Here is a 12,500-nt window from a genome sequence, read left to right on the forward strand (position 1 = left end):
TATCTATCTATCTATCTATCTATCTATCTATCTATTTTTCTATCTCTCTCTCCATCCATCTCTTTCTCTACCTACCTACCTGACCTACCTATCTAATCTATCTCCCTGTATCGTGGATCCCCTGAGAGGGGTGTGGGTCCCTGATGCAACCCAAGGGGGGGAGGGTATTTCGGTGCCCCCCCCCCCAGTCCCTTTTTGGGGGTTTGACGCAGCTCTCTTGGAAGAGGGGGCGGGGAGGGGGGCTGGGCCCTCCCCCTCCCTCCCTCCCTCCCTCCCTCCCCGCCCCCTCCCAGGAAGCATCAGGAGTGGGTGGGTGGATGTGTGTGTGGGTGGGGGGTCCCTGTCCCTTGCCCCCCCTTCCCCATCTGTTCTGTTTCCTGCGTGGCCTGGGGAAACGCCCCCCCCTGTTCTCCCCCCCCCCCCCCCCGTCCGCAGTCTGGACTGCTGCTGCTGCTGCTTCTTGGCAGGGACTTGGCAGCAGATGCAGAGCTCATGGCTTGCTCCAGGGAGAAGGAAGGGAGGAAGAATAGAAGGAAGGAAGGAAGGAAGGAAGGAAGGAAGGAAGGAAGGAAGGAAGGAAGGAAGGAAGGAAGGAAGGAAGGAGCAAAGGAGGAGAAGGAGACAGGTCCCAGGCAAAGGAGACCCACCCCCCAATGAGGCAGCTCTTTCCTCCTCCTCCTCCTCCTCTCCTCCCTCCCCTTCCTTCTCTTCTCCTTTTTCTTCTTCCTCCTTTCCCTCTCTTCTTCCTCTTCTCCTCCTTCTCTTCTTTCTCTTCTCCTTTTTCTTCCTCCTCCTTCCTCTTCTTCTTTTTCCTCCCCACCTCCTCCTCTCCTACTCCTCCTCTTCTTTCTCTTCTTCCTCTTCTCCTTTTTCTTCTTCTTCCTCCTTCCTTTTCTTCCTTCTCCACCTCCTACTCTCCTCCTTCTTCATCTGCATCTTTCTCCTCCTGTTCTTCCTCTTCTTCCTCATTTCCCTGTCTTCTCCCTCTCCTCCTCCTTCTCTTCTTCCTCTTCTTCCTCTTCTCCTTTTTCTTCTTCCTCCTTCCTCTTCTTCTTTTTCCTCCCCACCTCCTCCTCTCCTTCTCCTTCTCCTCTTCTTTCTCTTCTCCTTTTTCTTCTTCCTCTTTTTCCTTCTCCACCGCCCCTCTTCTCCTCCTTCGTCTGCATCTTTTTCCTCCTGTTCCTCCTCTTCTTCCTTCTTTCCCTCTCTTCTTCCTCTTCCCTTTTCACGTTCTCTTCTCCCTTTTCTCCTCCTTCTCTACTTTCTCTTCTCCCTCTTCTCCTTTTTCTTCCTCCTCCTTCCTTTTCTTCCTTCTCCACCTCCCCCTCTTCTCCTCCTACATCTGCATCTTTCTCCTCTTGTTCTTCTTCTTCCTCTTTTCCCTCTCTTCTTCCTCTCCTCCTCCTCCTCTTTCTCTTCTCCTTTTTCTTCTTCCTCCTTCCTCTTCTTCCTTCTCCAACTCCTCCTCTCCTCCTCCTTCTTCTGCATCTTTCTCCTCCTGTTCTTCCTCTTCTTCCTCCTTTCCCTCTCTTCTTCCTCTTCCCTTTTTCACTGTTTCTTCCTCTCCTCCTCTTCTTTCTCTTCTCCTTTTTCTTCTTCCTCCTTCCTCTTCTTTCCCCTCCACCTCCTCCTCTCCTCCTTCTTCTGCATCTTTCTCCTGTTCTTCCTTTTCTTCCTTCTTTCCCTCCCGTCTTCCTATTCTCCTTCTCTTCTTCCTCTTCCACTGTTCTTCCTCTTCATCTTCCTCCTCCTCTTCTTTCTCCATCTCTTTCTTCTCCTCTTCCACTCTTTTTTCTCCTTCTGTTATTCTTCTTCCTCCTCTTTTCCTTCTCCTCCTTGACCCCCCTTCTTCCTCTTTCTCTTCCTTCTCCCTCTACCTCCTCTTCCACCATCTCTTCCTCCTCCTCCTCCTCCTCCTCTTCTTCCACCTCTGTTCCTTCTCCTCTTTCTTTCTTCTCTACTTATTTATTATTTACCTCCTTGTTTTATATCCCTCTCACATTTGGGGCACAGCTCAACGCCCTTCAACAATCCACCTCACATGCAAATGCATTAAATCTATACGTATACAATCTATAAAACTCATCTAATAATAACAATACATGGTAAAACATTCTGAAAGCTAACTAGAACGAAAACTCCTTCTCCCTCTTCCTCCTGTTCTTCTTCTTCCTCCTTGGGTGTGACTTGTGAAACTACAGTTCCCATAGGATTCTATAGCCTTGAGTGGTTCAAGTGGGGTCAAATGTGCATTAATTCCATGATGCGCTCGAGTACAATTGTTGTGGGCCTTCAAATCCTTTTGTATTTATGGCAACCCTAAGGGAACCCAATAATAATAATAATAATAATAATAATAATAATGTCATTACATATAAATAATATAATACATTTTGATGCAATATAGTATAATTAAATACAATACAATATATAATTAAATGCAATACAATTAAATATTGTGCCTTTTGTATATATGGCAATCCTAAGGAAATGTAATAATAAATAATAATAATAATATATAATATATATATATATATTATATATAATATATATATAATTCTATAATACATTATAATGCAATATAGTATAATACAATACAATACATAATTAAATATAATTAAATATTGTTCCTTCAAGTCATTTTGTATTTTTGGCAAGCCTGAGGCTACTTGATAATAATAATAATAATAATAATAATAATAATAATACATTATAATACATTATAATACAATATATTATAATACAATACAATACATAATTAAATATAATATAATTAAATATTGTGCCTTCAAGTCATTTTGTATTATTTTTTTTGCAATCCTAAGGCAACCTGATAATAATAATAATATAATATAATATAGTATAATTAAATTCAATACAATACAATAAATAATTAAATACAATTAAATATTGTGCCTTTTGTATATATGGCAATCCTAAGGCAATGTAATAATAATAATAATAATAATGATGATGCAATTATATATAATACATATACCATAATATAATGCATTATAATGCAATACACTATAGTACAATACATAATTAAATATAATATAATTAAATATTGTTTCTTCAAGTCATTTTGTATTTTTGCAATCCTAAGGCAACCTGATGATGATGATAATAATAATAATAATAATATAACATAATATAATATTATATAAAACATTATAATACAATATATAATTAAATACAATACAATTAAATATTTTGCCTTCTGTATATATGGCAATCCTAAGGAAATGTAATAATAATAATAATAATAATAATTTATATATAATAAATATACCATACTATAACACATTATAATGCAGTATAGTATAATACAATGCAATACATAATTAAATATAATTAAATATTGTTCCTTTGAGTCATTTTGTATTTTTGGCAATCCTAAGGCAACTTAATAATAATAATAATATAACAAAATATATTATTATATAAACCATTATAATGCAATATAGTATAATTAAATACAATACAATATATAATTAAATACAATAAAATTAAATATTGTGCCTTTTGTATATATGGCAATCCTAAGGCAACCTGATAATAATAATAATAATAATAATGCAATTATATATAATAAATATACCATAATATAATACATTATAATGCAATATACTATAATACAATACATAATTAAATATAATATAATTAAATATTGTTTCTTCAAGTCATTTTGTAATTTTTTGCAATCCTAAGGCAACCTGATAATAATAATATAACATAATATAATATTATATAAAACATTATAATACAATATATAATTAAATACAATACAATTAAATATTTTGCCTTCTGTATATATGGCAGTCCTAAGGAAATGTAATAATAATAATAATAATTTATATATAATAAATATATAATATTATAATACATTATAATGCAATATTGTATAATACAATACAATACATAATTAAATATAAATATTCTTCCTTCAAGTCATTTTGTGTTTTTTGACAATTCTAAGGCAACCTGATAATAATAATAATAATAATAATAAAATAACATAATATTATATAATATATTATAATGCAATATAGTATAATACAATACTGTATATAATTAAATACAATGCAATTAAATATTGTGCCTTCAAGTCATTTTGTATTTATGGCAACCTTAAGGCAACCTAATAATAATAATAATAATAATAATAATATGATATAATACATTATAATGCCATATAGTATAATTAAATACAGTACAATACAATATATAATGAAATACAATATAATATAATTTAATACAATGCAATTAAATATTGTGCCTTCAAGTCATTTTGTATTTATGGTAATCCCAAGGCAACCTAATAATAATAATAATAATAATAATAATAATAATAATGTATATATATAACATAATACATTATAATGCCATATAGTATACATTACAATACAATATATGATTAAATGCAATATAATATAATTAAATGCAATGTGGGGGGGGGAGAGGGCTGGGCTGGGTGGCCTTTGGGGGTCCCTTTGGGGGTGCGTCTAAGGGGTCTCCCTTCCCTTCCCTCCCGGGCAGGACTGTTGCTGCAGGAGGTGGCCATGGCCGGGCTGCACGAGCAGCGCTTCACCGAGGAAAAGCCGCTCCTTCGGGGTCAGGACACCGAGATGGTGAGTGGGACGATGCCGCGTGGACATCTGCTGGGAGGGATCGGGTGCTGCTTTTTCCCTGCCTGGCAGGGAGAAGGAGGTTGGACTGGATGGCCTTTGGGGGTCCCTTTGAAGTCTAGGAATCTATCATTATTATCATCATCATTAAGTAGAGGCTAGATGGCCATCTGTCTAGATGACCTGTGGGGATACCTTCCAACTCCAGGATTCTACTACTACTACTATTACTATGCAGAGGCTAGATGGCCATCTGTCAGGAGGGATCAGATGGTGCCTTCCTGTCTGGAAGAAAGAAGGGGGCTGGACTGGATGGCCTTTGGGGGGTCCCTTTGAAGTCTAGGAATCCATCATCATCATCATCATTAAGTAGAAGCTAGATGGCCATCTGTCTAGATGACCTTTGGGGATCCCTTCCAACTCCAGGATTCTACGATTACTATTATTATTAAGCCGAGGCTAGATGGCCATCTGTCAGGAGGGATTGGATTGTGCCTTCCTGCCTGGCATAAAGAAGGAAGTTGGACTGGATGACCTTTAGAGTCCCTAACAACTCTAGGCTTCTATTATTATTATTATGATTATGATTCTCTATTATTATTTATAATTAAGCAGAGGCTAGGTGGCCATCTGTCTAGATGGCCTTTGGGGGTCCCTACCAACTCTTGGATTATATTTTATTATTATCTATTATTATTAAAAAGAAGCTGGATGACCATCTGTCAGGAGGGATCAAATAGTGTCTTTCTGCCTGGAATGAATAGGGTTGGGCTGGATGACCTCTGGGTGCCCCTCCCAACACTAGGATTCTATTATTATTATTATTATTATTATTATTATTATTATTATTATTATGTTGGGCTGGATGACCTCTGGGGACCCCTACCACTCTAGGATTCTATTATTATTATTATTATTATTATTATTATTATTATTATTATTATGTTAGGCTGGATGACATCTGGGGACCCCTCCCAACTCTAGGATTCTATTATTATTATTATTATTATTATTATTATTATTATTATTATTATGTTGGGCTGGATGACCTCCGGGGGGCCCTCCCAACTCTATTATTATTATTATTATTATTATTATTATTATTATTATTATGTTGGGCTGGATGACCTCTGGGGACCCCTCCCACTCTAGGATTCTATTATTATTATTATTATTATTATTATTATTATTATTATTATTATGTTAGGCTGGATGACCTCTGGGGAACCCTCCCAACTAGGATTCTATTATTATTATTATTATTATTATTATTAAGCAGAGAATGCATGGCCGTCTGTCGGGTGGAATAATGTCATAATATTTTATAATATTATAATCAGTTTTATTATAATGTAATACATTATGTTATAACATTGTAAATACTTTTGTTATAATGTCATATATTATAATATAATGTTATAAACACTTTTGTTATGATGCAGTACATTAGAATAACTATAATTTATTACATTATAATATTATAAGCACTTTTATTACAAATTAATCTTTAAAATAATGACATAAATATTAATAAATATATAATTTTATATCGTGATAGAAGTATGAATAATTGTATCACAACGATAATAGCTCACATAAAACGGTAACGTCTTTCATGCTAAGCCGGCTTCCCAAACATTGCATTGAGTAAAGTCTGATGGCGAACGTTAACCTTAGGAATTGTTGCAACTCAGAGTCTATTGGAAAACAGTGAAACACAAGACCCAAAATCCCAGATCCAGGAAGCCATACGCATGCTGCTTATGGCCAAGGTTAATCCATAGAAGCTTGCATGGAAAGAGCCACGTTGAACTGACAATTTCTCTTTGTCAGTCAGAGACCTCAATATACCCTCTGCAACCATGAAGGCATTGCGCTGACCTTTGACAGACTTGGCTTCGTTCTTACTAGCTAAGCGAGAACTCCTCCTGACCCTCCAATCTAAGCGTTCTTGCCTGCTCATTAATTCACTATCTTCAGTGAATTAGTATTATATATTACTATATATTACTATATTGTACTATACCACTATACTGGAATATTATTAGTAATAGTACATGTAACATAAAATATATTATTATTATATTGTATTGCATTATAACATTATTATCAATATTACGCGGGTATACAATATATCATATTATTAGCACAGCACAGTATTTGTATTGTATATTCCTATATTGTACTATATCACTATACTGTAATATTATTTGTAATACTACATGTCACATGAAATAGATAGTTATTATATTGTATTATTGTTATTATATTCCATTATAGCATTATTATCAATATTATGCTGCTTATGGCCAAGGTTAATCCATAGAAGCTTGCATGGAAAGAGCCACGTTGAACTGACAATTTCTCTTTGTCAGTCAGAGACCTCAATATACCCTCTGCAACCATGAAGGCATTGCGCTGACCTTTGACAGACTTGGCTTCTTTCTTACTAGCTAAGCGAGAACTCCTCCTGACCCTCCAATCTAAGCGTTCTTGCCTGCTCATTAATTCACTATCTTCAGTGCTCTCCTTATCAGTTTGGTCCAGCTGGACCAAATCACCGTGGGAAGGCTGAGCAGGCGAAGACAATTCCACCTGGCCGTTATCTAACTCACTGGCATTCTTTTCCCTTGAGAACGGACTTGTTGCCTCCCCTGCTGCATTGTCTGAGACAGGCACAGACACAGGCCTAGAAATCCGAATCCCATCATCCTCTTCATCAGGGAACTATGTTTCAGACTCAGAATCAAACTGAGCCACAACAGGAATAAACAAATTACTTTCCTGTTTCCTTCATTCTAGGAAAATTCAGACACTTTCCTGTCTGCTGTGGACACAGATTGGAAGGTAAGTTTGGGGCTCCTTTATGTATTTGTGGATGGGATCGGGGCCTTTTTCCTGACCTGAGAGGTGCTTTGGCTGATGGAAGGCAATGTGCTGCGGTCACAGGAGAGCAGTTGCAGCCTTCGCATGGTCAGTTCTTGGCAACCAGGGCTCGTTGGTCAACAGGGCAGTGAACATATTCCAGACTTTATTTGAACATTCAAATACCCATATTTCCTCACACACTAGTCGTTGCCACATAATAGTTGCACACCCAATTTTTGAGTGTTATTTAAAAAAATTATTTTCCTCGCATAATAGTCACAGAGACATTGCTTCGCATGGTCAGTTCTTGGCAACCAGGGCTCGTTGGTCAACAGGGCAGTGAACATATTCCAGGATTTACTCTGAGCATTCAATAACTCATATTTCCTCTCTCACTAGTCGTTGCCACATAATAGTTGTACATCCATTTTTTGAGTGCCATTTTAATTTTTTTTGTTTTCCTCACATAATAGTTGCAGAGACATTTGGGGTGTCTTTGCAGTGAACATATTCCAGGCTTTACTTCAAACAGTCAAATATCCATATTTCCTCACACGCTAGTCATTGCCACATAATCGTTGCACGCCCATTTTTTGAGTGCCATTTTAAATTTTTTGTTTTCCTCACGTAATAGTCGCAGAGACATTTGGGGTGTCTTCGTATGGTCAATTCTTGGCAACCAGGGCTCGCTGGTCAACAGGACAGTGAACATATTCCAGGCTTTATTTTGAACATTCAAATACCCATATTTCTTCACACACTAGTTGCTGCCACATAATAGTTGCACGCCAATTTTTGAGTGACATTTAAAATTTTTTGTTTTCCTCACGTAAGAGTCGCAGAGACATTTGTGGTGTCTTCGTATGGTCAATTCTTGGCAACCAGGGCTCGCTGGTCAACAGGACAGTGAACATATTCCAGGCTTTATTTTGAACATTCAAATATCCATATTTCTTCACACACTAGTTGCTGCCACATAATAGTTGCACGCCAATTTTTTGAGTGCCATTAAAAAAAATGTTTTCCTCGCATAATAGTCGCAGAGATATTTGGGGTATCTTCGTATGGTCAATTCTTGGCAACCAGGGCTCGTTGGTCAACAGGGCAGTGAACATATTCCAGGCTTTATTTGAACATTCAAATACCCAAATTTCCTCACGCACTAGTCGTTGCCACATAATCGTTGCATGCCGATTTTTTGAATGCCATTTTAATTTTTTGTTTTTCTCTCATAATAGTCGCAGAGACATTTGGGGTGTCTTCACATGGTCAGTTCTTGGCAACATAATAATTGAACGCCAATTTTTTGAGTGCCATTTTAAATTTTTTGTTTTCCTCACATAGTAGTCACAGAGATATTTGGGGTGTCTTCGCATGGTCAATTCTTGGCAACCAGGGCTCGTTGGTCAACTGGGTAGTGAACATATTCCAGGCTTTACTTTGAACATTCAAATACCCAAATTTCTTCACACACTAGTCATTGTTACCTAATAGTTGAATGCCAATTTTTTGAGTGCCATTTAATTTTTTTTTTGTTTTCCTCGCATAATAGTCGCAGAGACATATGGGTTGTCTTCGCATGGTCAGTTCTTGGCAACCAGGGCTCGGTGGTCAACAAGGCAGTGAACGTATTCCAGGCTTTACTTTGGACATTCAAATATCCATATTTCCTCACACACTAGTCGTTGCCACATAATCGTTGCACGCCGATTTTTTGAGTGACATTTAAATGTTTTTGTTTTCCTCGCATAATAGTCGCAGAGACATTTGCGGTGTCTTTGCATGGTCAGTTCTTGGCAGCCAGGGTTTGGTGATCAACAGGGCAGTGAACGTATTCCAGGCTTTATTTGAACATTCAAATACCCATATTTCCTCACACACTAGTCGTTGCCACATAATAGTTGCACGCTCATTTTTTGAGTGCAATTAAAAAAATATTTTCCTCGCGTAATAGTCGCAGAGAGATTTGGGGTGTCGCACCCCAGGCTTGAAGCCTAAAATGTTGGACAACGTTTTAACTAGGAGACACAAATGATTTATGTCTTATTAATCTTGTTATGGTTTTATGTTATATGTTAATGTTTTAAATGTTTTAATGGTGTTGTTGGGCATTGAATTGTTGCCTCTGTAAACCACCTTGAGTCGCCTGTCAGCAGTATACAAATATAGTAAATAAATAAATATGACCAGCGCATCACACAAGAGTCCAGAGTAGAAGCAAACAATGTATTGCAAAAACACACAAAAGATATATAGTGTAAAATCCAGAAAGTCAGCAGTCAATTGACTCTTAGAAATCCAAAAGTGCAAAAATAGTTCCAAAAGGCAAAGGCAGCTTAAGTCCATAAGCCAAACTTGAACAAGAATACAAAACAAGAGCATGGAGAACTTCCCAAGATACTTAAACCCAAAGCCAAGACTTGAAACAAGAACCGGAGAACTCAGGCCTAGTTGCACTTGAAAGCCATGTTGCCTGAACTGAACTTAGAGCGCTCTTTATCTCCTAATACAATAAATAGACATGAAAGCATTGCATCTGCCGTGGAATTTCTGTTTCCACAAAGCCATGTTGATCTACAAAGCTGGCTATCTGCTCTAATCTGCAAGTATGTTTCCTTGCTTAGGTCAATATCACCAGGTACTTTCCCATGAGAGTTTCTCATCCATTTGTCTTTGATTCCAATTCATTTGATTCCAATTTAATTTAACTGTTTTGTATTGTTTGTTTGTTAATGCTTTTATTATTGATGTATTGTGGGCTCGGCTTCATGTAAGCCGCACCGAGTCCCTTGGGGAGATGGTAGAAGGGTAATAAATAAAACTTTTTTATTATTATTATTATTATTATTATTATTATTATTATTATTAAATTCCCATAGAAACAGCTTCCAACACGACTGGGAATGCTCAGGCCGTGTGACCATTAAGAAGGCTCCTTTTGAGAAACTCTTACTGGGAAAAGGGTTGTTTGTACTGGGACTTTGGATAGATATTACTCCAAAGCATGGAGAAACACGCTTAGATGGCTCCTGCCAAGGAAAAAGATCACTTTACAGGCCGATGAGAGCAAATGCTGGGGTAGGAAGAGCAACAAGTGATCCTTCTGTTGGGGTTCAGCCTCCGTGTGAGCCTGAACCTGATTCTCTGATTGTATTTCCTGATGCAACTGAACAGGCTACTGAACATGTATTTTTCCCTGATGGTTTGGAAACTGTTGATTCTGAGGGCAGTGGCTGGGAAAGTGAAACTACACATCCTGATGGAAATGTTTCAGAATCAAGTAGTGATAGCTCTCCAGAGGAGTTAACACCTGCCTTTTTTAATGAGGATAGAAAAGGACAGATTTGGAAAAACAGGAGGGAATCACAGAGCCTGTGAAGGTCAATTAGATTAAAGGAAAAGGAGGCTTCCAAGCCTGGAGGCGTGTCCCGAAACAGTTTCTTTAGTTTTAAGTGTCTCTCTCCCCCCCGGCTGTCTGGTTAGATCAAGCATCATCATCATCATCATCATTATTATTATTATTATTATTATTATTATTATTTATTCCTGTGGCTGGCCTTGAGGTTCAGAGGCAAATATATTCTCTGGTCAAGCATCCTGATCTCAAACGGTTTCACTTTCTTGGCCTGTATCAGATTGAATCCCAGGAAAGCCCACAATCCTGTCTCACTCTAAGTCATCAGTGAACCCATCGGTCCTGGCTGCTGTGACTGTTGCAGAGCTACAACACGGGGCTGAAATGGAGGTCTCTGGAGCTCCATGCTTCTCTCCTCCCTCCTTCCTCCAAGGCCCTCAGGCAGTTTACAAAACCTGGAATGGAGGAAACCCCTGCAACTACAACTCCCAAATGTCAAGATTCTATTTTCCCCCAAACTCCCCCAGTGTTCACATGTGGGCATATTGAGTATTCGTGCCAAGTTTGGTCCAGATCCATCCTTGTTTGAGTCCACAGTGATCTCTGGATGGAGGTGAACTACAACTCCAAAACCAAAGGACATTTTACAAAACCTGGAATGGAAGAAACCCCAGCAACTACAACTCCCAAATGTCAAGATTCTATTTTCCCCAAACTCAACCAGTGTTCATATTTGGGCATAATGAGATCCATCATTGTTTGAGTCCACAGTGATCTCTGGATGGAGGTGAACTACAACTCCAAAACCCAAGGTCAATGCCCACCAAAGCCTTCCAGTATTTTCTGTTGGTTGTGGGAGTTCTGTGTGCCAAGGTTGCTTCAATTCCATCGTTGGTGGGGTTCAGAAGGCTCTTTGATTGTAGGCGAACTATAAATCCCAGCAACTACAACTCCCAAATGTCAAGATTCTATTTTCCCCCAAACTCCACCAGTGTTCACATTTGGGCATATTGAGTATTTGTGTAGAGTTTGGTCCAGATCCATCATTGTTTGAGTCCACAGTGATCTCTGGATGGAGGTGAACTACAACTCCAAAACCAAAGGACATTGCCTACCAAACCCTTCTAGTATTTTCTGTTGGTCATGGGAGAACTGTGTGCCAAGTTTGGTTCAATTCCATCCTTGGTGGGGTTCAGAATGCTCTTTGATTGTAGGTGAACTATAAATCCCAGCAAGTACAACTCCCAAATGACAAAATCAATATTTTTTTTTGAGTGAAGGACATGCATTGGGTTGTTAGGTGTCTTGTGCCCAAATTTGGTGTCAATTCGGCCAGTGGTTTTTGAGTTCTGTTAATCCCACAAACGAATATTACATTTTTATTTATATAATTGTCTCTAAGACTGGATGGCCATCTGTCGAGAGGGCTTGGATGGTTTATTGGACCTGATGGCCCTTTCTCATCCCAAGGGGGTGGACTGGATGGCCTTTAGAAGTCCCACAATCTGAGCCCAGCCTGGATGATCATCTCTCAGGAGGGCTCAGATTGTGCTTGGAAGAAGGAGGCTGGACTGAATGACCTTTGGGGACCCCTTCCAAATGTAGGTGTCTATTCTATAGATGGCCATCTGTTGGGAGGGCTTTGGTTG

At 38.1% G+C, this 12,500-nt stretch overlaps 1 protein-coding gene across 3 annotated transcripts in view; it reads left to right on the forward strand.

The window, feature by feature from the left end:
- NDRG4 (NDRG family member 4) overlaps positions 1-12,500 on the forward strand; it is a 54,380-nt gene that overhangs the window by 2,432 nt on the left and 39,448 nt on the right. For all 3 annotated transcript variants that reach the window (XM_067470932.1, XM_067470929.1, XM_067470930.1), the window contains exons 2-3: positions 4,540-4,631; positions 7,431-7,475. In XM_067470932.1, the coding sequence (XP_067327033.1) occupies positions 4,563-4,631; positions 7,431-7,475 (114 nt within the window). In that variant the 5' untranslated portion in view covers positions 4,540-4,562. The remainder of the gene's footprint in view (positions 1-4,539; positions 4,632-7,430; positions 7,476-12,500) is intronic.

This window comes from Anolis sagrei, chromosome 8 (genome assembly GCF_037176765.1).
Source record: "Anolis sagrei isolate rAnoSag1 chromosome 8, rAnoSag1.mat, whole genome shotgun sequence".
Lineage (NCBI taxonomy): Eukaryota > Metazoa > Chordata > Lepidosauria > Squamata > Dactyloidae > Anolis > Anolis sagrei.